The 27,987-nt window shown below is 39.2% G+C and overlaps 1 protein-coding gene across 1 annotated transcript; it reads right to left on the bottom strand.

The window, feature by feature from the left end:
* Positions 1–9: 9 nt before the first annotated feature.
* Positions 10–27,987, bottom strand: CLSPN (claspin). The gene is made up of 25 exons (XM_045548283.1): positions 27,877–27,987; positions 24,877–24,985; positions 23,909–24,357; positions 23,130–23,291; positions 22,370–22,447; positions 21,982–22,054; positions 20,967–21,075; positions 20,206–20,783; positions 14,845–15,036; positions 12,863–13,113; positions 11,124–11,302; positions 10,956–11,020; positions 10,191–10,390; positions 9,698–9,852; positions 8,571–8,797; positions 7,909–8,020; positions 6,426–6,498; positions 6,103–6,206; positions 4,130–4,294; positions 3,901–4,022; positions 3,524–3,651; positions 3,103–3,205; positions 2,417–2,499; positions 1,994–2,155; positions 10–1,400 (listed from the first exon to the last, which is right to left on the bottom strand). The coding sequence occupies exons 1-25, from the start codon at positions 27,886–27,888 to the stop codon at positions 1,290–1,292; spliced, it is 4,002 nt and encodes a 1,333-aa protein (XP_045404239.1). The 5' UTR covers positions 27,889–27,987; the 3' UTR covers positions 10–1,289.

Below are 27,987 nucleotides of genomic sequence, written 5' to 3'. Positions count from 1 at the left end.
GATTCCAAATCCTACCTTCAAGGCATTGAGATTTATTGAAAAACTACATACATATTAAAACATTTTTATACACATTTTCCCCATTACAAGATTACAAATATACAAACATGAATTCTGTCAAAGTCAGCAGAGTATTAGAAAAAGCTGTAGAAAACCCACAATCTAATTTCATCAGTTAAATTGGTGTTCCCCATTTCCCAATAAAAAAACTGGCACAATCCCATCCAAATCCCCGAGTCCATCTCCTGACACTGAACACACAACATTCACATGCAGTGTTTTTCCAAAGCAGCGCCGATGCTCAGTTCGGGAGCGGGGGAGGAACCTGTCCAAAATTCTGAGAGCCTTGTGGTGTTCAGGGAAAATGGGGAATGATGGCAATTCTTTTCAACAACATTTTTATTAAACTCTGTGGTGGTATTCTCTCAAAATTAGTAATGAAATACTAAAATGTCCCTTGACTAGTCAGAGCAATGTACCCACGCCAGGAAAATGCAATAAATAATGGTTATGTTTCTTCTTGCTGGACTGAGAAGGGAGGTCCTTGAGCAACAGTGTTTCAAATAGAGAATTTAGTCCCAGGAAAGGTCTCTGCTCAATAGACTATCTAACACGGACAAACACTGGGTGTGACCCTTTATCTTCCTTTCCATGCTCCAGAAAATTAGGGCCAAGGTCTTTTTGACTTGGGTACCAGTTTAAGTCCTTATTAAGCAGCAAAATTTAATTCGGAATTTGAGGCTGCCTTGGAAGGAAGCATATAGGAAAATGGAAAGAGCCATACTAATATAACAGCCCATCTGTTGGTTCCTAGGTCCTCCATGTAAGAAGTCTCTCCTTCACCGAGTCCTGGTCACCAAGGTACGGGATCTTATGGGTGTGAAGGAGTCATTATGGTACTGACTTTCACTGTTTTCTGTAATCTTCTATAACATCATACTTTTCCCTCCTCTTCCTCCAACCACCTCTGTCACAAGAAGACATCAATCCAGGACGATGCTAGCATAAGATGTCAAATGTTTAATGGAGGAAGTGAGACTCCACCCAAGTATTCCATGAGTCGGTGTTTTAAACACTGCAGAATTATGATTAGTGACCAACCCAGGAAATAACACCAGGAAAGGAAAGATCTCCAGAACTGTGCAGTAGAAAGAACTGGAATCTCTGTCCACAGTCTTAATGCATTGATTATGAAAGGAGGGATCATCAGCATGGGTGTCGGTTCCAACTTTCAATGCCAGAAATTTCTCAAAGCAGTCCCAACTTAGATGCTGGCACCCTCAATGGTGTTAGCTTTCCAAGTACTTGAAGATGCTTTGTTTCAATCTTGAAGTGCTTTCATCTGTTTTGAGGCGCTTAGGTGAAAAGGATGTCATTAAAGATGGACCCCTTCTTTTTACCTATAGAACAGAGAGGGAGTCAGGGCCAGCTCAAGACCCTCATATAAGTACTTGCCTTCAATTAGGTCTTTTTTGTTTGTTTGTTTTTAAAAAGAGACAGAGCACCACCCCAACCCCGGTCACCCAGGCTGGAGTACAGTGGCCCAATCACAGCTCACTGCCACCTTGAACTCCTGGGATCAAATGATCCTCCTGCCTCAGCCTCCAGAGTAGCTGGGACTACAGGCATGTACCACCACCACCATGCCAGGCTAATTTTTAAATTTTTTATAGAGACAGGATCTCACTATGTTGACCAGGCTGGTCTCAAACTCCCACAGTTACAGGCGTGAGTCACCACACCCAGCCCAAATAACTCTTAAGCAACTCAGAGTCAAATCATGGATGATTAACAACAGACAACAAGAAAGAAACTTTCCAGGCAAGCTTATAAGCTAATTACTGGGTATAGCAATTCCCTTTTACCTTATTGGGGAGTGCAGGATTTCAACACTGCAGCATAAGCTGTTAAGCCAGAATTTTTGTTTTTAAATTAAAATAAATAAATAAATTCTGGTTTGGGGAGCCACCAAATTAGTTCTTAAGTTCCCTACCTGAGGCTTAGATGATTCCTTTGTCACCTCGGCCTTGATAGGAGAAAGTGTATGAAAGACAAAATTTCTTGAATTTCGGGGAGCAGTGGGGTTGAGGTCAGAGAGGGCAGCCAGTTTCTGAAGCACAGCTTTGGGCTGGTTTAGCAGTGAGCCTGTCTTCAGCTGAGGAAAAGAGTCATCTGGTATCAAATCCCAAGTGCCACGAAAAGAATGAAAGTCCTTCCCTCCCTGCCTCCCCCTAGGTATTGAGGGGCCGTATTCCTACCCTCCTCAAGTGGAAAGGAAATCGCAGCCCCCTTATTTCCATTTCCTGCAGCCACCTCTCTCCTCTAATGACAGCGACTATTCCCTTAGCTTGACCTGGGAAGCAGGTCAAGCTAACCTGCAGACCATAACATCAGATTAACTAGGTCCCCAACCAACCTGATGAGCACTTCCTGGTCTGATGGCTTCAAAAGGGTTTCTCAATAAAGACTCTGATTCTTGAGTAACCACAGGGCGACTGGCTAGAAAGAAAAGATAGAGGCCTGTTACAGGCAAAGCCAGTTGGAATTACTTTTAAATCTAAACAAGCTAAAAAACCCTGTAACTAAACCAATAAGCTAAAGCCATAGGAACTCTGGTTATTTTTTAATGGTAACTTTGGAACTATAGCAAGTGGCTCTGAGAAGACAGACAACTAAGTTGAACTTATCAATTAATCGTTAACAGTAATGTTTTAAGAAAAAACAGAAGTGGTAAGTGCATGGAGTAGTGTTTAAGAGCTTCATTTCTGGATGTAAATATTCCTAGGTTCAAATCACAGCTCTAACACTTGGGTATATGATCCTGAGCAACTAAACAGAGAAGCCAGAATTCACTATTCTGAGCCTCAGAATATAAAGCAAAACCAGCTACATATACTCACAAGTACAATCTCTACTGCCCAATAGTCTAAGACCTAAGTACAATGTCTCTCCCAATCTCTATGAGGCCTCTTTAAGACAGTATTAGACATAAGCTTCTGACCAAGTTACAACAGTCCCTGAAGGTTAGAGTCACCTGCAAGGTTCTAAGCATGGACAATCCAGGGGGCTAGCCCCTAAGGAGAAACAAGAGCTTATTATTACCATTCTTCTCCAGTGCTTTGGCTGTGACTTTTTTGGCTAGCATCATAAACTGACTGTCTTCCCCAATTTCTTCTTCTTCAGCTGTAATTTTCCCCTGCTGTGCCTGAAAATAAAAATCATACAGCATTAACAGAAAAGTCTATAGCCTTCCTAAATAGTTAGCATAGCCTAGGTGATGAAACTAGGATACCCGAGATATCATTTCTTTTCCTTTTTGCAACCTTTCCTCCTTTGGACAGGTACCCAAAAATTGATTTTGGAAAAACAAACATAAAGAGAATTGCCCATGCTAATCTTCTCAAAGCACAAAGGAAAACTCAAGGATTAAAACGGACAGCAATATGTTGCCTAAGATTTTCAAACTGTCATGACAAGCTAAGTGACTGGGTCTTCTCTTCCTCTTTTCTTGCAGACTTCCTACCTGGTCCCGAAGCCACTGCTCTCGTTCAATTCGCTCCTTCCTCCATCTGGCTTCTGTCTCATCAAGCTGTTCTTCGATCTGATCATCATCAGAGTCTCTGTGGAACAAATCCATCTGGGAAGCATCATCTAAAGCAAAGAGTTAAGGCTATCAGCATTCTGCAATCCTCACAGGAGCATGGGCTTGGACAGACACAGAATAAACACTAATCATTTACTATATATTAATATAAACTTTTCCCATCCACTAAAAGAAAACAATGATTACAGCTAGGTCCTCCACATAGCCTGTTACAGTTTTGAATTACATTTGCCATCTCAAACTGGAACAACATGTACACTGTAACTGTTTGCTTCTAAAGGCAACAACCAGGATACCTATGTTCTTCCATCGGAATTTCCTCATTCGCCCAGGACCATCGCTGTGCAGATCTCCATCAGCAAGGTACCGTTCTTGGTATAAACGTAACTGTCGCTTATCATCATCCAACATGGTTTTCCTATAACAGGATAAATAAGGGGTTTAAAACCAGCACCATTCTGACTGGTTATAGGGCCTGCCTTAAGATGCATCCTATTACTTAGAAGGGCCTGTTGGAATACTGACATATGTATTTTCTTGATTTGACTCTGCAGTTCCTCATCAGAAGGAAGTTCTTCATCAATTACGTCCTCTTCATATTCATCAATCTCTTCCCCATCATACTCATCTTCACTTCCCACATCACTTCCCGACACCTCTGCCTCATCCTCCAAGTATTTCTTCAGTCTCCTAGAAAGCAATTTTGAAGATTAGAAAATGCAACAATCGAGGCCGGGCGCGGTGGCTCACGCCTGTAATCCTAGCACTCTGGGAGGCCGAGGCGGGTGGATCGCTCGAGGTCAGGAGTTCGAGACCAGCCTGAGCAAGAGTGAGACCCCGTCTCTACTAAAAAAAATAGAAAGAAATTAGCTGGCCAACTAAAATATATATAGAAAAAATTAGCCGGGCACGGTGGCGCATGCCTGTAGTCCCAGCTACTCGGGAGGCTGAGGCAGTAGGATCGCTTAAGCCCAGGAGTTTGAGGTTGCTGTGAGCTAGGCTGATGCCACGGCACTCACTCTAGCCAGGGCAACAAAGTGACACTCTGTCTCAAAAAAAAAAAAAAAAAAAAAAAAAAGAAAATGCAACAATGAATATAGAGAATATGAATGCAACGAGAAAAGCAGAACATAGAGCTACCTCTAATAACAATAATATATTTAAATTTATAATACATTTTGATAATATTTAAAATAAGTTTTTTATAATAGATGGCAGTCCCTACTTGTAATGGTTAGACTTAATGATTTTTCAACTTCACAATGGTGTGAAAGCAATACACCTTCAGTACATTCCTCAATTTACGATGGGTTATATCCAGATAAGTTAAATGTGTATTTTCAACTTATGATATTTTCAACTTATGATGGCTTTATTGGGATCCAATCCTGTCATAAGTTGAGAAGCATCTTTATTTAAAAGTTGTTCACTTGGCCGGACGTGGTGGCTCATGCCTGTAATCCTAGCACTCTGGGAGGCCACTACCTTAGAAAAATCTATGGATGACCTAAAGCTGTACGAGAGTTAATTTGACAGGTGACAAATTAGAACCCCAAGCGGATCCTAATACAGGGTGTCCCAAAAGACACCATACATAGGAAAAATGGGAAATTGTAACTAAATGTACCTTTATTTACAAAATATTCATTACAAAATTTTTCCTTTGTATGAAGACTTTTGGGATACCCTGTAGAATGGAATGATGGGATAAAAGTAACAATATAAATCTAATAGGGATCAATATGATGTCCTATATGTGAATTCCAAATCATTCACATGCAATATAATATTGCATACCTATTAGAATTATCTTTATGAAACCTTTTCATAGGAAGATGTTTATGGATATGCTAAGTAGGAAAAAAGCAAGATGCAAAATTATATATACAAAAGAAATTGTACAAATCAACTTTATAAAAATATATGCATAGAAAAGGTTAAAAGGAAATAACCAACATCAACACTTTCACATATATCCTGGGTGGTAGACATGGATAACTTTTATTTATATCTTTCAGTATTCTTTTAAATATTCTAAAATAAATGTTTTAGTTTCATGATCAGAACAATAAAACATTAAAAAAATAAAGTGGGTCATTTGCCCAAGACAAAGATGAGGAAAACCTGGAACGACAGCAATTCCCTGGAAAAAAGACCCAGGGAATTTTAGTTACCTACTAGATCCTCAGGATCTAGAGTGTGACAGCTCTTATGATCTTTGGTTACATTATAAGTAGTATGCATGCAGTCAGACCCTATCTGAGGATAAAGAGAATATCCAAGACATGAGAAGACTGGAAGCAATGTCACTAGTGTGGAAGGAGCTAGATATGTTTAGTACAGAAGTCACTTAAGGAAGACATGACCATCTCTGAATACTCAAGAGGTGTCAGGTGGAACAAGGGTTTTGATTGTTCTGTGTTAACCACAAAAAGCAGAAATAGAACCATCTGTTAGCGGAACTTTCTAGCAGTTGAAAGAATGGAGGTAACACCTACATTTGCCTCTTCAACTTCTCAGATTGCTTCAGGAGTTCTTCTTCATCATCTTCTTCATGGTCTTCCAGTCCTAGATCTTCATTCCCAGAGTCACTGTGTTCATCCTGCAAAATTATAGTATCATATCCAAAGTTAAGCAGAATAAAATGTGTCCTCGACTAAAACAGGATTTGTAAACTTCTGCCCAAAGACCTCATTCTAGGAAATTGCTACTGATAAGATGCCAAACTTGGAATTCTCAAAAACTCAGGGGGAAAAAAAACAACCTGAGGGCAGCAATACATAGAGTTCAGTTATGATTACTTTTTTCCCTTCATACTGACCTCATCACTATCAAACTCATTATCATTTGGAACAAGCCGAAAGTCTCCAAATTCCTCCTCTTCACCTTCTTCCCTAAAATGCAAATCAGCGAATCAATAAATAAGTTGTTGAAAGCAAACTACATGTACTCAGCCAAGTTAAGAATTTTTTTTTTTGTTTTTTTGAGACAGGGTCTTGCTTTGTCCCCTAGGCTAGAGTGTAGTGGTGTCATCATAGTTCACTGCAACCTCAAACTCCTGGGCTCAAGTGATCCTGCCTCAGTCTCCTCAGTAGCTGGGACTACAGGCACGTACCACCACACCCAGCTAATTTTTCTATTTTTAGTAGAGATGGGGTCTCATTCTTGCTCAGGCTGGTCTGGAACTCTTGGCCTCAAGCAATCCTCCTGCCTCCACCTTTCAAAGTGCTAGGATTACAGGGTGAGCAACTATGCCCAGCAAAAATTTAAAATATTTTATTAGCACCAATAATTTCTTCAAGAAAGAGGAAACAAGATATCTTGTCTTTTAAAAATATTTTCAATCATGGTAAAATACACATAACATAAAATTTACCATTTTAACCATCTGTAGGTGTGCAGTTCAGTAGTGTTAAGTACATTCACACTGTTGTACAAGCAATCTCCAAAACTCTTCATTTTGCAAAATTGAAACTCTATACCCATTAAACAATCTGCATCCTCCCCACCCCCACCCCCTAGCAACTACCATTCTACTTTCTGTCTCTATGAGTTTGACTACTCTAAGTACCTCATATAAGTGGATTCATACACTATTTGTCTTTTTGTGCCTGGCTTATTTCTCTTAGTATAATATCCTCAGGTTTCATCCATGTTGTAGCATGTGTCAGAATATCCCTTTTAAGGCTAAATATTCCACTGTATGTATATACCACATTTTGTTTCTCCATTCATCTGTCAATGGACACTTGGGTTGCTTCCACATTTTGACTATTGTGAATAATGCTGTTTTGAACATGGATGTACAAATATCTGTTCAAGTCCCTGCTTTTACTTCTTCGGTGTACATACTAAGAAGTGGAATTACTGGATCATATGGTAATTAATATTTTTAATTTTTGAGGAATCATCATACTATCTTCCCTAGTGTGGCACCCTTTTACATTCTCATCAACAGTACACAAGGTTTCCAATTCCTTCGCATTGTGACACTTGTTGCTTTGTTGTTTTGATAATAGTCATCCTAATGGGTGAGGCAAATACCTCATTGTTGTTTTGATTTGCATTTCCCTAACTTTTATTGATGTTAAGCATCTTGCATGTGCTTATTCTTGCCTTTTTTTTACCCTGTTCTCCTCAAAACTATTACTGTGCAAATATGAGACTCAAACCCACCACAAGAATCTCAGACAAGATATGAAGCCCATAACATGATCCGTTATCTCTAAGCCCAGAGAACATGATTCCATGATATTATTAAAAGGCCAGGCCTTCCTACGTTTCCACCAATCTCTGAGACTTACCTGTCTGTTGGGAAAGAGCCTGAGCAAAGAGCAAGTGCTTCTTCCATTGGATCATCCATGCTGCTCTCCTTCTCCTGCTTATTTAACTCTGATGGAGCCGGGGTGGAGGCATCTACATCACAACAAGGAAAAGATCTGTCACCAAGGAAAGACAGCTTTATCCTCTTTTCCCAGCCATCTAAAGACATGTCAGCTCAATACAGTTCTAAGGTAAGTTTGTCAAAAAAACTCACCATCAATTTATTCAAGAAATCCTTACTTGGTGCTTACTGTGTGCCAAACACCAGGGATATAGTAGTGAACAAAACATAGATCCCAGCTCTCACAGAATTTACATTCTAGCAGGTGTGTGTGTTGGGGGTGGGGAGGGAGGGAAATAATAAGTTAACATTTATATGAAATTAACTATATACCAGACACTGTTCTAAGCTTTGCACATAGATTAATCATATGGCCAAAGCTAAAGCAGGCTTAAGTTGACACTTTACCACTCTAAGAAAGTAAGAGCTCTTAGTAAGAGCTAAGCAGTGAATGCAATTTATATGCAAAATTCCACCACAGCCCTGTTTGCTATGAACTTTTCACCTGAGGGTAAGGGCCTTCTTTTCAAGGATACTGATATTCGGGTGTGGTAAGCCCAATGCTCTCTGTTGGATATTTACCCTGAGAAGTGAATTTTCCTGAACAAAGATTCAGAAGTTCCTCCATGTTCTCTTTCCTGTCACTCTTCCTGGGTAGACGTTTTTCAGCCTGAGATGTAAACTTTCCAGTACACAAATCCAACAGCTCATCCATGTTGGCATCCATGGCATTCTCATCCATACTGGCCAATGGCAATTGAGGCTTCAAAGCTTGGTACTGATCCCTGTGGTTTCTAACATTTAAGAACCTAAGAGCACAATGAACAGTATAAGAAATTCCCTGGGGGTAGCAAAGTAGCAGGTAAAAAACTGAATTCATTTCCAACATCAGTCAGAAGCTGAATCTCAAACCAGAAAACAAAAGGTTCAAACTTTAGGCTCGAGCTATTCTAAAAAGGGAGGGGGAAGTTTTATGAAGGAATAAAATGCTATTCAAAAGGTCAAGTGTAAAGGATAATTTTTAGCTTCAGATGATGCTAGAGTAGGGCTTGGCATTGTGTCCCGTAATGTGCCACTGGTTTGTGAATTCTCAATCTAACCCAACAATCAAAACATAGTAGGATGGATACAGGGAAATTTGTTGGGGTTTTTTTTTCCCCTATTGAGACAGAGTCTCACTCTGTCACCCAGGCTAGAGTGCAGTGGCATGATCACAGCTTACTGCAGCCTGAACTTCTGGGCTCAAATTATCCTCCCATCTTGGCCTCCTGAGTAGCTAGGACTTCTGGTACAAGCCACCATGCCTGGCTAATTTTTTCTATTTTTTGTAGAAACAGGGTCTCACTATGTTGCCCAGGCTGGTCTCAAACTCCTGGCCTCAAGAGATCCCCCCACCTTGGCCTCCCAAAGGATTACAGGCATGAGCCACTGCGCGTAGCCAGATAGAGGGAAATCTGATGACCATACAAGATCTGTGCATTTCAAATAAGACAGAGATTGAAGGATCAGAGCATCAGCAAGAGTTATTTATGTTTTATTTTCTAGACAGACTTTGTTCAAACTTGTAGAATGTAATACTAATGGTCTGTACACCTTCTCTTTCTCAGAAGAGAAAGCACAGATGGAGTGACAGAAGCTCACTTTATTTTTAAACAAAATTAAGCAGTACCCAGCACCATTCCCACCCACAGAAACACAAAACTACCTACCCATCTGCATCCAACAGTTGGCTCTGAGTGTCATCTTCTAAACAGAACTGGAAGTCTCCTGCTCCTAGGAAAAGTGTCTTAGGCTCTGGGGAGGCGTTATACAGATCCTGGGAATCCTCTATGGGAAGTGAAGGCTCAGACAGTTTCCCTGAACTCTGGCATCAAAACAAAAACAAACAATAACAAAACATTTTACAAATGTCATTCACTGTCATGACAACAACAGAAGTTGCTATTTGCAACATTTAATCTACTCTCAGGCAATTGCAGTTGAGGAGGACAATGCATAGCCAAGAAAAGCATAAAAAAAAATACCTCCAAGAAAGAACACTGGGTGAAGCTTGTTTTTAATACACAAAGGGGGTGGATTTTTTAAACTGAACACATATAAGCTCAGTACCAATGTGGTGGGAGTCAGTTGGCTGGGACACACTTATTTAGCAATGTGGGAAGCAAACAGAGGAGGAGATTAGAAAAACCATTACCATCTTACCTTAGAAGCTGAGCTGACCAAACTGGCTCGAAATAGCCCCGGGGAAGGAGATCTGAATCCTCCTGCAGTAGGGAAAAAACTGGTCCCACGGCCTGTTTGTCTGTTGCAAGGCTGATAGGATGGAATCGTGGAGCCAATCAGCTCAAAGCTGCTGTTGTGGCTGCTCTCCTTTGTTAGCAATGAACATGAATCATCTTCATCTAAAGAAAAAGAAACACCTTTTAAGTGTATGATTACAGAAATAAGGTGGATTTGTTTAGGAAAAAGAGTTGAAGACGAAACTGTCAGATAAAATTCATAGGCAAATCCCTCAAGTTATAATGTATGTTCCAAAACATAAAGTTAAAAGTAAATTACAGTCCTAAGATAGCATTATATAATCAGGGCTTATTACTCTGAGCTAAGTGACACTTGAAAGTTCTTTTCTTTCTCTCACTCTGCCTAATGCCTATGATCACTTTCTTCATTATGTAACACATCTTCCTTTGATCTACAGACAGAAATATTTCATGGTTTATTCAATTGACAGGTACTCACTAACATACATATACTACTATAAGTCCACGGTCTATTATAAAGAAATATGTAAGCTTTAATAAAATGAACCATGAAAAATATTCTAATTCATAAACCCCTTCCATTACCACATGTAAGACTGGGAAAAGTTGCCAGATTTAAAAAACGAATCTTATGGAATTGTAGTCCTTAAATATTAAAGCCGGAGGACCGAGAAATGTCAAGTTCTGCACAAGAGTCACTACTTACCCAGTTTGCTAGGCTGTTTGCCTGAGTTTTCATCTGTTTCTGATTTTTCTTCAGTAGGAAAGTAACTACAAAATAAGAAAGTAAATTGTTTCAGTATCTGTTCCTACTTTTTACTAGGTGGTTGCAAATCTAAGGGAACTTTATATTTCCTTAGAGAGAATTACTTACCCCATCTTGGAAGAGTTGTCCTTAAATAGAAGTAGGGTAGAATCTGATGAGAGAGGCTTGGGAACAGAGAGAAAGCCAACTGACTTGCCAATTTCACTACTGCCATCATTATTTTCTTTATCCACTTCTTTTTCATCTTTGGTTTCCGTTTCTTCACTACTAAGAAGGAATTCTGCAATCTTTACCAATCATGCCACCAAAAAACAAAATAATACAAGTCAAAACATTTAAAAGCAAATACATCATTAGCCTGAAATATGGCTGCTTGATTATAGGTCACGGCTTAAACCTGAAAAGGTAAACTTGAAAGAAGCTCCATATGACCATTATCATCAACATAATTTCCCCTGATACTTCTAAAGCTCTTTTATACTTATATTTTTTAACTTTTACCCTCCCCAAGTTGCTATAAGGCTATGAAGGAAGATTGGATTGTCATTTTATTGAGGCAATAAAAGGTTAAATGATTAGTCTAATATTGGTCTAAGATTGTAGGCTGACTACTGACCTCAAACCAACCAGGCCAGGACAGGGTACCCAGCTTAGCCATTGCTTTCTTTCTCTTTTACCCAAGGTTAAATATTAACCAACTCTTTCAAGTGACTCTAGCAACAAAAAGGAAAGCTTTTTAATAGCTAACAATCATATCATCACCTGTCTTCCCTAGGCAGAAAACAATATTATGTGGAACAAGGGCCAGAGGCCCTTCAACAAACACCCTCGTTAAGAAAGAATGAAATTGGCCAGGTATGGTGGCTCACACCTGTAATCCTAGCACTCTGGGAGGCCAAGGCAGGAGGCTTGCTTGAGGTCAGGAGCTGGAGACCAACCTGAGCAAGAGCAAGACCCCATCTCTACTAAAATACAAAAAATTAGCCAGGTGTGATGGTACGCATCTCCAGTCCCAGCTGCTCAGGAGGCTAAGGCAGGAGGATCACTTCAGCCCAGGAGTTTGAGGTTGCAGTGAGCTATTATGATGCCACTGCACTCTAGCCAGGGCAAGAAGAGTGAGACTTTGTCTCAAAAAAAAAGAAAGAATGAAATTAACACAGGAAGGCCTCTGCCTCCCTGAGAATTTATTCCAGACATCAATCTGGCTAAGATTAAGATTGCTTTTTAATCTAACTAAACAACAAAGACAAAATTCCCTATTCATACAAAACCATTTTCAGTATTAACCTGTAATCCTAGCACTCTGGGAGGCCGAGGCAGGTGGATCGTTTGAGCTCAGGAGTTCAAGACTAGCCTGAGCGAGAAGGAGACCCTGTCTCTACTAAAAATAGAAAGAAATTATCTGGACAACTAAAAATATATAGAAAAAATTAGCCGGGCATGGTGGCGCATGCCTGTAGTCCCAGCTACTCAGGAGGCTTAGGCAGAAGGATTGCTTGAGCCCAGGAGTTTGAGGTTGCTGTGAGCTAGGCTGATGCCATGGCACTCTAGCTGGGCCAACAGAATGAGACTCTGTCTCAAAAAAAAAAAAAAATGTATATGTATATATATATATATGTATAATATATATATTGATAGATATAGATATAGACTAACAGGTAGCAGCCAAAGCTACGGGCTCTGTGAACTACAGGTGTTTAACAGTACTGTCAGAACTGAATGCACTAAGATTTAGGCACATATGAGGTAGCTACCTTGATCCATACCCCTAAAATCTCTTATACAATTGAACATACTTATTATTCATCATGACCAAGTAACAAAATTACATAATTGCCAGAAACCACCTGATTGCCTTCATCTTCTTCGTCCTCTTTCTCCTCCTCTTCTTCTAGTTCTTCCTCTTCCTCCTCTTCTTTCTCTACCTCCTCTTCTCCATCTTCCTCAGATTCGTCAGTCATTTCTTCCTCCTCCTCCTCTTCCTCAAACCCATCTTCGTTATCTAATTTAAATAATGCTTGGCGCTTTTGGCGCTCCTCAAACCTTCGGAGTTTCATTGCTTCTTGAAGTTTAGCTTTTAGCACCTGAAGCTTTTCACCTGAACAGAAATATGTAGAAATGCTTTAAACATAATGACCAACTATGAGAATTATGTGTACCCCTTAAATTCATACCCCCAAAATGAGATGAGTGGTGTAAAAAATAATAATAATTAAGTATGCATTTTAGGTAACTCCTGAAGTATTATAGTCACATCCCAAAGGAAAAATCAAAAGCCTTAGTACTCTAGGTTTTTTTTGTTATTTTAACACAGGGGATTATTATGCATTGAAGTATAAAAGAGAACTTTTGCACCCTGGGTTAATGTACTACTCAGGGATTATAAATTAACAGTTCAAAAGGGGAAAAAGGGAGATGGGGAGTGGGCTTCAAAAGTCTCTGGCTTAGAAGCCATGAAGGAAAATATTGACAAATTTGCCAATATTAAAGAAAAAGAGAAACAACTCAAGAGTAAAATGGGCAAAAGATATGAACTGGCAGTTCACAGGAAAATAAACATATATGGTTAATAAATTAGAAGTAATGCTTAACCTCAGTTCTAATTAAAGAGATACAAATCAAAATGAGATAGCACTTTGACATATTAGTTTGGCAAAAATTAGAAGGTTTGACAATATCCATTATTAACAAGAGGAAACAGGAACTCTTAAACATTGTGACTCAGAGGGTAAATTGGTGCAACCACTTCAAAAGACAATTGGATGATACATACCGAAATTTGATGCAATGATTCCACTGTAAAGAATTTTGCATCTAGATATACCAATATATATCTGGTACTAGTATGTCACATTTTATGCAACAGCCAAAAATTGGAACAAACATGATGTCCATCGATAGGTGTATGGTTTAACAAATCATATTGTATTCATTTAATGGAATATTTCATAGCTATTTTAAAAAAGCACCAAAAGCAATGTAATGTGGATCTGAGCTCTGGAGTTAGGTGGTCTGGATTAGGATGCTGGTCCTACCACTTACCAGCCATGTAAACTTGAGCAAGTGGTTTAAGTGCTCTATGTATCAGTCTCCTCGTATATAAGATAAGGATACTAATGTTATTTACCTCATAGGGTTATGAGGATTAAATGAGATAAATTATGAAAAGCAATTAGAGCAGTCCCTGACAGGATGTAAATGGTCAATGTCACACATGTACACAAAAAATAATATAGGGATAAAAATTTTCCTACAAGGATACAGAAGAAATTTTTAACAGTTACCTTTGGGAAGACTAATTTTTCATGTGGTACTTTCTTTTTCAGTGTTTTAAATTTTTTTCCATGTGATATATTACTTGTATTTTCAAGGAGTGGTTGGGAACAAGAGACTTGTTCCTAACACATTGTTAAAACAAAAAAGCAGATTACAAAGCAGAATGCATGGGATGATCACATTATTGGTTTAGAAAAAAATACACATATGCAAAGAAGAGAGTTTAAAAGGATAGATACACAATATGGTTACAGAACTTGTCTCTGATAGAAGATTAAGTTTTTTGTTTATTCTTTCTATGTATTTTCTATAATGGCTATTTACTGTTTTTTATAATAAAACAAATGACAGTTTAAGAAATATAGCCAGCTTGCCCATCCCACACTTCTAGGTGTACTACATGTTAATCATGCCAGAGATACTGCTATCCAATCTCCAAAGTCTCCAAGGAAAACAATTCTATAGCTTTTTACTATACCGTCTTCAACAACCATAAGATCTGTTAGAGTACAAAATGAAAGCAAAAACAAAAAACAAAACAACCCTCATATACCTGGTTTTGTGTGGCTTGCTCCATCCAGCTTCTCAGCTGCCAAAGTCACAGGCACCACATCTGCCTTTAGCTCTTCCTTTCCGTCAGTGCCCACGTTTTTCACTATGACATTCACATTCACCGTCTGACCAGCTCTGGGTTTGGCTGCTGGATTAGCATGCTTCCAGAAACGCTGCTTCAAGGCTTCCAGTTCTAAACCCAAATGCCAACCACTGTGTCAGTTTGCCATGTTCAAACTCTTTCCTTTGAGAATTATATGCTAACTTTTTTGGCTCAACAATGTTGAGGATAAACACACACACACACACACACACAAACAGAGAAATTAAAAACTCCTTTGCTATTAACTCCTGCATCAAATTCATACAACTTAAACTAATGGACTGCTGCAACTGTTCTTCCCCTAATGTTTCAAAAATCAGACTTTTAAAATAGAAATTTATACCTTAAGTTTCTATATATGTATAATTCTTTTTTTTAAAAAAAAGTATTAAACTGGTAGGAAAAAATACTATTAATATAGTTCTCAACTATTCAAGGGCTTAGTTTTTCATGGGTTTCAGTCTCCCTTTTTTTTAATTCCCTATTTTGAACATTTCACTATTGGCAATCTTACTAAATATGGCCAAGGTCAATTTTTAAAAAAAGGGAAAATGACAATCAAGTCAGTGATGTAACTGAGCAGCAGGACTAGAAAAAGTCTTTTGGCGAAACTGTTAATGCTAGCACAATTGGTACAATGAGAAAGGAAATCCCACTCACAGAATACCACACACCCAACTTGTATACAAATAGAAATATATACTGGGAGCAGTAAGTTCATCAGTCCAGTGGCAATAGAGCCTTTTCCCTTTTCTCCACTGCTATAGCTTAGAACTTCCTTCTTTCTCCCTCAGCCAGCTGCTACCGGCACCGTCTCCTACTCACTCTGCTTAACACTTTATACCATAGCAGGATCTGTGGTAACAGAGTTGGCAGTTAGAATGAGAAAGGATAAGGAAAGGAAAAGGAGAAAAATTCCTTTGGAGTTGAGGGACACGATATTTTCACATGGCTTTCTCTTCCATGATAAATGTCCAAGATACTTGGTTAATTTTCTAAAACGCACTCAAGTCATACTTCAGTAGTTTTGTGACTAGCATCTAGATGTTTTTTCTTTCCCTATAGGGTCTTATCAGAAAAAAAGAAAAACTAGAAGGAAATATTTTTATCCTGAGTCACTAATATTATTAGCAGCAAAAACTAACTCCAAAGGATGGTATGTTTACATTACAAACAAAAGAGCAGAGAGAGAAGCTGTAAGTCAACCTCCTATTTTGTAGTCCTTCAGTAACATTGAAAGCAAATGCTCACCTCTCTGCCTTGGTATCTCCTACTAAGCTTCCCAGACTGAGCTCCTTTTAGAAGCTTCCCCGATTCCCCAGTCCAAGTAAGGTATCCTTTCTCTAGACAGAAATAGCTAGGTCATTATTGGTGCCAATAGAATAAAAGAAATGGTTGGGTAGGAAGATTACTCCGGACCTAAAATAATAGTGAGGCAGGAGATGCCTTCATTAATAACTGGAGAAAGCTAGGGTCCTCAAAGCTCTTCATCCCCCAACCAATTGGAGCATCCATTTTCTCTGCCCTTTATTACATGACACAACCATGACCTTCTTCATCTTAAAATCCCTGTTCCTCTCCCTCCATCAGTCTTTTCCCAGCACCTCTCGTCTCCTAAACAAAAAGTCTCTGCCCCACTTCAAGTCTCTACCAGTAGCTTGGATCTCATTCCATTGCTTTTAGTGCAGAAAGTAGAGGAATTAGGGGCAGAGGTTATTCCCTATATTACAAGCAACAAGAGTAATATATTTCTAACACCATAAAGTTTAAATCTACATGTATTTTCTCATGGAAACTTTACTCCATATGAGGTAAAGAAGCTGAGCTGTTCCCACTCCTTTTACTCTTAATCCCTTCCAATGCATCTACCACACCAGCCAACGGATTGAACTTCCTAAAATGAATATCTGATTGGGTCATTTCACTTGCTAAAAACTTTTCAAAGGTCCTCTACTACCAAAAGGCTAAAGTCCAAACTCCCAGCATAGCATAAAAGCCCTGAATGATCTGAGCTCTGGTCCCTAATCCCTTGCAGTCTTTACTTCGGCCACCCAGAACACCCTGTGGTTTCTATTATACCATCTCTGTGTCATCTGCTGGTCTGTCCCCTTGACCAAGAAAAACCTTGCTCACTTCTCTGCCTTGGTATCTTCTACTAAGCTTCCCTGACCCCCCAGTCCAAGTAAGTTATCTTTTCTCTAGACTGTAAATGCACCCTCCATAAATGCATACTTTGATCACAGCACTTAGCATCCAGTATTATAACAGTCTGCCTAGCACTCCTACTACACTTTAGTTTCCTTGAGAGCAAGGACTATCTTACATGAATGAATGAATGTTGATCGACTCTAACTTCAAGTATATCATGGAATAGGTTGGTCTGGAAGCAACTTTTATGTCCTTTTTTGTTGTTTTATTTTTTGAGATAGGGTCTTGCTTTGTCACCCAAGCTGAAATGCAGTGGCACAATCATAGCTCACTGTGGCCCCAAACTCCTGGGCTTAAGCAATCCTCCTGCCTCAGCCTCCCAAGTAGCAGGGACTACAGGCATGTGCCACAACACCCAACCAATTTTTTTCTTCTTTATTTGTTGTAGAGATGAGGTCTCACTAGGATGCCCAGGTCTCAAACTTCTGGCCTCAAGCAATTCTCGCACCTCAGCCTCCCAAAGTGATAGGATTACAGGTGTGAGCCACTATGCCTGGCCTATGCCAATTATTTCTAAAGGAAAACATGTTCTAAGTTAAAAAAAAATAAGTGCCCACCATGTGCCAGGCACTGTGCTAGGTCCCTTTATAGCTAAATATGTTGGAAAAATAACTCCTCTTTGAACTTTAGCCTCTTATTTGCAAAATACCTGGGGCTATGAGAATTAAGAAAGATAACTAATAAAGAATCTACTAGTGGCCGGGCACAGTGGCTCACACCTGTAATCCTAGCACTCTGGGAGGCCAAGGCGGGCGGATTGTTTGAGCTTGGGAGTTCGAGACCAGCCTGAGCAAGAGCGAGACCCTGTCTCTACTAAAAATAGAAAAGAAATTATACAGACAGGTAAAAACATATATATATATATGTATATAGAAAAAATTAGCCAGGCATGGTAGTACATGCCTGTAGCCCTAGCTACTCGGGAGGCTGAGGCAGGAGGATTGCTTAAGCCCAGGAGTTTGAGGTTGCTGTGAGCTAGGCTGACACCACGGCACTCACTCTAGCCCAGGCAACAGAGTGAGACTCTGTCTCAAAAAAAAAAAAAAAAAAAAAAGACTCTACTAGCGTCTAATATAGTAGATACTCAAAATGTTTCTTCCCTTTCCTCTTAGTCCAGGACTATTTAGACAACTTCTAGTCCTACATAACAAAACTTTCTCTCAGTGTTCTGAGCAACATCTCATTCTCATGCTTCTTTGCTAATGGAGCTATACTAGTTCTATTACACAACCCCTCCACCCTCACTTCTAGCCCTGGGCAAACTGACTTTCACATGCTCCCAATATGCTCCATGCAGAGCTCTTTCTGTCCTTCCAAAAATGTCCTCCACCTCCATGAAGTCAGTCCATTCAATCAACAGACTCACTAAACATATATTACACACCAGATACAGCCCCTGACATAGCACCTGCCAACAATAAGCTGTTTAATGGAGGAGAATTTTGATGTGAACAATTTCACTAATAACAGAAACAGCAACCACTATTTGAGTGCTTCTTTATGCTATCCATTTGTATGCATTATTTTAACAAATCTTCACTATAGTCCACGAGCCATATAGTGCTTGTTTCAGTTTTTTTTTTTTTTTAAATAGACAGGGTTTCTCTATGTTGTGCAGGCTGGCCTCAAACGATCCCCCCACCTTAGCCTCCCAAGTAGCTGGGACTACAGGTGTGCACTACCACAGAGGGCTTTTTTTTTTTTTTTTTTTTTTTTAGGATGCTTGGGGAGGTCAAATAAGCATACCCAAGTTTAAACAATTAGTAGTATAGCCCAGATTCAAATCTTGGTCTTGCTGCAGCCTAAGCTCTTAACCAGCATGCCATACTGCCTCAAGGCAGAGGAGGGAGCACCCAACTGTACCTAAGAGTCAGGAAGTTTATTCAATATGGTAATACTTGAATTCAGTGTTGAAGGATCATTCACTCAATAAATACAAATTCCTCAAATGTGTCATCCACTGAGGAAGCACTAGGAATAGAGTAGGAAACAAGACAGGAGATCCCAACTCACTGTACAAAGGGAAGGTAGTGAACAAATAAGTACATCCATCAACTCTTCAAGCCTTCCTTTAACCACCCACTGGAAGAAACTTCTCCCTCCTCTGAACCCCCATAGCTCTTTATTCTACATATTTCTTTCAAAAAAGAATACTTTTCCCTTTTCTTCATGTTATTTAATTTTTTCAATTATCAATGATATGTTCATTATCAAAGATGTCACTTACCACTTTCTCCCTTGTATTACTTGTATTGCTGTTATCTGCATACTTATCTCCCCTACTAGATAGAGTGTGAGCATCTTAAGTGTAGCATAAATGTCAGATTTATCTTGGTATGCCCCACTACATCTTACATGCAGTAGATACTTTAAGTTGAATGAGTGAAAAGAAAATGAAATTCAGTTTTATAGGCAATGTAAGCAAGCCAAAATGTTTTTCTTTAGCTGTGAAAAACTGGCTCATGCCTATAATCCCAACACTTTGGGAGGCCAAGGCAGGAGGATCGCCTGAGGCCAGGAGTTGGAGACCAGCCTGGTGAGACCCATCTCTACTAAAACAAACAAAGAAAAATTAGCTAGGTGTGATGGGGTACACCTGTAGTCCCAGGTACTTGGGAGGCTGAACCAGAAGGATTGCTGGAGCCCAGGAGTTCGAGGTTATAGTGAGCTATAATCACACCACTGTACTCCAGCCTCAAGACAGAGCAAGACCCTGGCTCAAAAAAAAGTAGATTTCACACAGGATCATAGAAAAACTTAGAATTTCAGGTTGGAAAGGCAGAGATAAATTCCTAAGTACCATAACACAATAGCAATGTACCTCTTTTGTATATTTACTATCAACAGGCTTCCATTTTAAACAAGCCTTACATCATTCTGATACCCTGACAAGTTTATCTAAATGGGAATCTGCCCATATCTGGTGCATCTGCAGAAGATCATGTGTGGTTATTGGTGTCTCCTGTGTTCCCTGTCCTCCACAGTGGCAAATAATCAAAAGCTGCCAGGACATATCACTCCAGGGAGGCTCCCCACAACTTAAAGGGTTACCTCTGTTTGTTTCAGGTTCTTCAAGTATCACGAAGGAGTCTTCATCAGCACCCAGCCGAGGTTTAATGGAAACATCTACTCCCAGTTGCTTAAGTCTATCCAGAGTAAACCTTCTCGTTTTTTCGTGTGGCACAACTGCTAACGATTTAGTTTGCTGCCTCGGCTTTTCCACTTTCTCAACTCTTTCTTCTATTTTTTCCAGGTCTTCTTCACCCTCCAGGGCATGAGGTTCAGATGTCACAAGCCCTCCAGCCTGATATTCCTCACTGTGCTTGTTCCCCAGGAAGCAGGATTCCTGTTGCAATACTGAGCTGTCCTCAGGTGAAGTTCTAGCATCATTCTGCCTCTCTTTCTCCTGAATTTCTAGCTCTTCACTTCTCACCAAATCCTTATTGCAAGACTCATCTGATCCAGTAATGATCTGAGGTTCCTTTGAAACCCCAGGGAGTGCGTTAATTTCCACTTCATTTTCTTCACCTGTTGTCTGCTCAGATCCTTTGCCATGGTCACTGTTCATTTCAGTTGTACTTGCAGTATCTATGATTTCTTTGTGATGGCTTGACTGATACTTAGATGACCTAGAGAAGAGAAAATGAGCTGGAGTTAAAAATTATCCTAAATGTGAAACATTCTCTTCCCTTAGCACATAATAAATCAGTTAAATCACTTTTAAGGGAAAAATCTGAACATTTTACTCCAGATGTCTGGTACAAAACTGAATGTTCAAGAAAATTATAATCATCAGAAAAAAGGGTTCTTACTTCAGTAGTGCCATGGCATTTCCTTGGCAAATGGGCCGGGGTTTACGTTTGAAGAAATCATGAATGGTTTTATTCTCAGGCATATGATATGGAAGATTAAGTGCAGACTCTATAAAATGGAACAAAACAAATATATAAACTGTGTATTCTGCAATGTCACTGCATATTCAGTTAACCAAACAGCATAACCAAAGCCATCACAAGAAACAAAAAATAATACTGCTTTTAAAAAAGGCAGGAGCTAGGTACAAAAGAGCTCCCCAAAGACCAGCAGCTTTTAAACCTAGTTGTGAAATCAAAATTATCCAGGAAGTTTTTTAGAAATAGATTCTTGGATCCCATTTCAAACCTATTGATTGCAATGAGTTATGATCATGCCACTGCACTCTAGCCTGGGTGACAGAGCAAGACCTTGTCTCTTAAAAACAAAACAACCTAATGAATCAGAATCTCTGTGGGGCCTAAAAATTTATAACATATTTATCAGTCCCCCCTTATCTGTGGAGGATACATTCTAAGACATGCAGTGGACACCTGAAACCATGGATAATACTATGGTTTTTGATCTGGTAACTGAGAGGGCTACTAATTGACCGACAGGCAGGTAGTATATACAGCGTGATACACTGGACAAAGGGATGATACACATCCTGGGCAGGATGGCTTGAGATTTCATCACACTACGTAGGATGGCATGTAATTTAAAACTTATGAATTGTTTATTTCTGGAATTTCCAATTTAATATTCTTGGACTGTGGTTGACCGTGGGTTACTGAAACTGCAGATAGTGGGCACGGGGACTACTGTATCTGAACACCTCCCAAAGGAATCCTGATGCAATCAGTCCACAGACAATCATTAAAAACTTCCTCTTTTCCTCCACTACAGTTCTGAAAATTTCTTCAGTTTATACTAATGTTCCAAGGGCTTTAGAACAATGGCCATTCACCCAGATCAATGCTAAACTGGATATTATAATCTGAGTTCACATTGGGAGTGTTAAATTTGCATTACCTCGAATAAGGCGCTGAGTCTCACTATGCAGTTTTTTTAACGCTTCCTTACTTAACTTGGCTGCCTTTCTTTCCTTAAAGAAAACAAAAAGTGAGACTACATTAATAGTATTATTCGGAAAGATAGATATTCATCCCTCAAGAGTTCTCTCCAAGAAAAGAGGAGAGGGAATAATAAACTCAATACAGTATAAACTCAAGGCAAGCATTTATTTGCAAGTCTCAGAGAATTATTTCAATCCAATCCATATTTGTGTTCCTACTATGTACAAAGCAATATGTTGGGTACCAGGAAAATATGATAGACGGGCAAAATATTTATTCCTGAGAAACTCACAATCTCCTGTGGAAAGGGATCAATGTGACTAATATATAGGGCTCTAGCTCACCTTCCTCGCGGTGCCTTTTGATAACTCACTTTCTTCTTCAAGTGAACAGACCCCACTCTCCAAAGACAGTTCCTTTTTCTAAAAGAGATTACAAGTTGATTATTAGGACAGAAATTAAGCTGAAATTAGAGCATGTTTCTTAGCTGAAGACTACTTTTGTACTTCAACACCATATCATGCTACATTAATAATAAATCAATAATTGTCAGATAGAATATTTTAAACACACAGCATCCTATTATGCTTAGAAAACAAATTTGATATCTCAAATGGAGCTTGCACCCTCATTTCTTATATCTCTGCTTATATCCTTCCTAAAGAGGGACAATGACTCCCAGGGAACTAAAGAAAATCTTAGGAAGAACAATTATGCTTCCAAACACTTAGGACAATAATGTTCTGACTGATGCCTCTCTTTGATACCTTTCTTGAAAACCTATTGGGTTCATTTCTCAAAGCCCACAGGATTGTAAAATTTACATTTCTGTTCCATTTATCCACTTCTTATCACAGCATAAAGTACCTTACTTTCTTTCCCAACATTCCTAAAAGGGCAATAACAAAGTACTAGTTTCCAAAGAAGTTAGCATGTCTATCACTTGTACTGAAAGTTTCCAAAATTAACAGCTGAAAAACTTAAATCAATTGACACGTTTTTTCTTCAGTTAAAAAAAAAATTAAGGTTGCAACAGGAAATCAAAAAATAAAGCAAAGGTCAGAAGCAGTTGTTTAGCTATTATTGCAATCATGCTTTACTTGCCTTGTGCTTTTTTACTTTGTTTTTCACAGCTGCCCTTATCGATTCTAATGACTCTTCATCTTCCAATGAAGAGTTATTTTCCTCCTCCAACCCAGTTTCAAAAAGGTCTTTATCCACGAGAAGACAGCCACTGTCATTAAATGGCTGTTCCATATCATCTTCCTGTATAATGCATAAATAAAAAGCATAATCTAATCATTTTAAAGCCCAACATTTCAGAATATCATATGGCAATTTGGATCAGGCGAGAAAAAGCCCATGTTTCATTAACAGACAAGTATATGGCATCTAGAACATTCTCACATTCTCTAACTCACAGTTATCCTTTGAAGTCCAAGCTGTGATTTTATGCAACTGTCCAAAATTAACTTAATAAACAGTAAATTTTTTTGGAAAAGTCAAGTAAATACTTATTAAGCAAGTAGTTTATAAAATTTGAGGATGGTTTTTCCAGTTAGCAAACAAGACTTCTAATTGATAGATGCATAAAAAAATCCTCCTTTCAAAGTTAATTTTCATCAGATCTGAAGCAACAAAAAAAAAATCACTCCATGTGCTCACAAAGAAAATCAGAAACCCATTTATTTGGAAGTGTTCTCTGCATATCCAAAACAGAGAATAAGACCTGTAAGCTGTAAATCACATACCCCATTACTCTCAATGCAAAACAGTCAATCCAAAGTGATATTCTGAAGCAGAAACAACCTAGAGTGCTGAAAGCAACTTTTTCTAAAATGTTAATCTACCTAAGCAATAGCAAATTATTCTTTAAAATGTACCTCATTTTTTGTTTCTTTCTTTTTTAGCTGCCTAATTTTTTCCATTTTTCTCTCCTCTTTCTCAAGTCTTCTCTTTGATTTTACTTTTGCTTTTCCACCAGCTCCTTCTTTATCATGGATGGGTTTTTTGGAACTCTTCCTGTCAATGGTAAAGTCCAGACCGTTTCCAGATTGCAGACTCAGCTCTAAGTAAGGTGTCACCTGGCTTTCAAGATTTTCCTGATACAAAGACTTCTCTATGTCACTTTCATCACTGTCTGCCAGAGTTTTGTATATCCTTTTAATTTTTGCTTTTTTCCCAGCATAAAAGTTCTCTTTATTTTCTTCCTCGGCACTGTTATAGGTAGTTTTCTCCAGAGAGGCATGTATGTCATCTGTTTCAAAATCACTGTCTTGTAGTGCCTTCCTGTTTTTCAATTTCTTACTCACAATTATCTCTTCATCTGAATCTGGAGAAAACACAATTTTTTTAAAAAACACATACAATTATTTGATCTTCCTCCCAGTCCCACTACTCCTCAAAAATATATTCAATTATACAAGTGATATATTGCCTTGTGAAATTATGTAACTACTGTTAACAACTGATTGTAGCAAAGCAAATCTAAAAATACATTTCAGAAACATTTTCCCTGGGAAAATGTCTCTTACTAGGAAGTGTAATTATATATATTTACAATGTGTAAAGTTGTTCTCATCCTTCCGGCAGGTGTTAAAAATCCTATAATAAAAGCATGAATGCATCTAATCAAGCAATAGGGTAACTGTTAGACATTTTATACAGGTCAACAACAAAATAGAAATGGATAGGTACAACCACTGTTATTTTGCTTTTATAATAAACAAGCTTAGTGCATTAATAATTTGATAAATCAAGAAAATAATAAAATTAATCCAATCCATTTATTAATACAACCTGGGCTCCCACATCCTATTCCTAAAAAATAAAAGTACTGAATTTTACAGACCTCCTTCACTCAAGAGCCCAGTTGTTCCACAGCTGCCCTGTCCACTATCTGAAGGACTGTCTGCTTCTTCTTGTGAAATAACTGTTGGAACACTGATTTCTAGATGAACCTAGAAAATAAGAATATACTTTGCATTAACCAGGAAGTGACAGAAAGTTCCAGAAACATGACACACAAATCATCACGGGATCATCAACTTGAACTAAGGAAAGAATCAATACAATAGTCCTTTGAAGGGATGACATTTAGAATTACTGGACAAAAATCAAAAATTCAGTGTTCATCTTTGAAGGATGCTAATAAAACCAACTCTCTGAGTAATGGTTAAAAAAAAAAATGAAAAGGATCAAGTGTTTATTATGTTTTTTCGGTGTCAACTGTTCCTCAATATAGCCAAATGATTTAGGGGAAGTTTTTCTTTAGAGAAATATCCTAGTTAATCAATGAAGAACTGATAGAATGAGATTATCACAATTTTAGCAACCCTCAATAACAGACCTAGGCAATGACAATTAATGACTGCTAACATCATAAAAAGAGAAACAAGCAGACATTATGTGCAGCCTAATAAAAGTACCCAGTACCACCTATAAAGTATTCTTGTTAGAACAATCAAATATGAATCTGATCAAGCCTCTAGATCTAACTACCCATTTACAGGAAATAGGGGGAACAGGGAAACATGTTGAATAATACCACAGAGATACAATGTAGATGTGGGAAACTCCACAGATCAAATTGGTTGGTTTCTTTAATAAACTGCATGGAAAAATGAGGGAGAGGGATCTATAGATTAAAGAAAGTTAATACAGAAGAGATATATAAGTATATATATATATATATCAAAAATTGCAATATGCAGACTTTGAATGCTGAGTCAAACAGAAACTGAAAAGACTTAAAAAATAATTATGCTAAAGTGGCATGTAAAAATATAGAAATAAAATTTTAAAATATATGTACGAGTCAAAGAAATCTGAATACTGAGTAGATATGTTTTAGGTGTGGCAATAATATTGTGGTTATCTTTTTTAGAAAGCCCTTGTCTTTTAGAAATGCATATGGAAATATTTGTGGATGATATAATATGTCTAGGATTTTCTTCCAACTAATCCAGTGAGGGGGAAAGTGGACAGTAGTATAAATGAAACAAGACTAGCCACAACTTGATAATACAGGTTGAGCATCTCTAATGTGAAAATCCAAAATGCTTCCAAATCTGAAACTTTTGAGTGCCAATGTGATGCCACTAGTGGAAAATTCCACACCTGACCTCATGTGCTGGGTCACAGTCAAAACTTGGTTCCATGCACAAAATTATTTAAAATATTGTATAAAATTACTTCAGGCTATGTGTATTAGGTGTATATGAAATAAAATTGAATTTTGTGTTTAGGCTTGGGGTCCCATCCCAAAGAGATCTCATTATATATATATGCAAATATTCCAAAACTCCCCCAAATCCAAAATCCCCCCAAATCCAAAATCCACTCTGGTTCTAAGCATTTCAGATAAGGAATATTCAATCTGTAGTTGAAGTTAGGTGATGGGTTCATTACACTAGCCTTCCTATGTTTGTATAGTTTGAAAATTTCTAAATAAGAGGTTTTAAAAAGTCATAAGTTAAAATTGGAGGGGATGTGTTAGGTTACTTGATCAGTCTGTGGCCAAGCTGGCCCTAGATGTTTCCTACCTCCTTAGGGTTCTCAGGTCTCTGCATCAATTTATTAATAAGAGGAAAATATTAACATCTACAATGTAACAGGGCACAAGGCCTCACCCAAGTGGTTTCTCTAAAAACTATTGATTTAATGCTTGCTACAATTATTCAAATAATAATCAAAGATAACATATCTTAAGGAATCACTCAGAATTATCACGTATATACTGACAATCCTCCCAACAATCCAAAGCAGTAAGACTTAGTTCTGTTCGTGGATGTAGAATCCAGTTTAGGTAACCACACAGCTCAATACATGGCCATGCTCTTAATCACGATTCTATTCTAGGCAATCTACAGCAGTACCAGCAATGTCAAAGGGGAGGGCCAGGAACAGGGTGGAGCAAAGTCTCAGAAAACTCAGTAATCAAGATAAATAATATCTTTATGCAATATTTTTTAAAAAAATCAAATCAACAAACAATGGTTCATGAAATCAGCCTCCTGCTTTAGGAAATAAAGTTTTATTGGAACCAGGTGAATGAGGCAGGGTCATGTAAGTGCAGGATCACATTTTGTCTTTACCTAAACGTTTGTTATTTTGTTCAACATCAATCAGAGAATTTGCATTAATTTTGGTTTTCTAAAATACTGCATTAAAATATGATTTCCATTTGATCACGGGGTTTTTTTGGGCGGGAGGCCTTAAATTTTGTTCCCAGGGTGAGAATGTCTTGCCCTATCCTGGACCCGGAAAGGGCACAGGCCTGGAAACAGACGTGTTTTCTACGCCCAGTTTCGCCAGCTGGGAGTCCCGACTGCTACTTCTCCACTCGGGGCCCGGTCGGAAAACACAAAGGGCCAGCGCACGATGACCTCAATGGCCCCTTCCAGGGCCAATTTCGAACTCCCTAACACCCGCACCCCTCTATTTACAGACAATCCGGCCCTGCATCCCAGCCCGGTTCGGCCCGGGCCTCTCCTCTTTCCCAGCGCCCTAAGAGGAGGAGCTTCCGCGGCAAGAAACGCGCCAAAGGCAAAGGCGGGCGGCAGGGGCAGGCAGAGGAGGGGCCAGGCGGCCAGCAGCGCCCGCCGCGGAGACCCGGAGCACCAACGCCACCCGGGCCGAAGCGCGGGAAGCCCGGCGGCGGGACAGGACCCGAGGTCGGAGCCCAAGCCGGCTGCGTGGCTAGGCCGCCGGGGCCGGCGCGGTGGACGCCGGGAGCGTGGTCCCCGCAGCCCGGGCGCTCCGGCGCTGCCCCAGCTCCGCCTTGCCCCTCGGCGCCGGGCCTCCGCAGCCCGGGTGAGACGCATGTGCATCAGCTCAACTCAGAACCCACCTCGCCCGTCATGACTCCTGCCTCCACAGCGCTCCGCTCCGGACGTGGAAGGCACCGGTTCTCTCCGCCGAGGCGCCGCGGCTCCCGCCGTCTATACCCCGTCAGCGCTGT

This window comes from Lemur catta, chromosome 3 (assembly GCF_020740605.2).
Source record: "Lemur catta isolate mLemCat1 chromosome 3, mLemCat1.pri, whole genome shotgun sequence".
Taxonomy (NCBI): Eukaryota; Metazoa; Chordata; class Mammalia; order Primates; family Lemuridae; genus Lemur; species Lemur catta.
This window is presented reverse-complemented; position numbering and strand designations above follow the sequence as displayed.

Coding starts and splice junctions, on each gene's coding strand:
- CLSPN (XM_045548283.1), bottom strand. Junction 11,021..11,123: donor GACAACTCTTCCAAGATGGG/GTAAGTAATTCT, acceptor CTTATTTTGTAG/TTACTTTCCTACTGAAGAAA. Junction 6,207..6,425: donor ATGAGTTTGATAGTGATGAG/GTCAGTATGAAG, acceptor ATAATTTTGCAG/GATGAACACAGTGACTCTGG.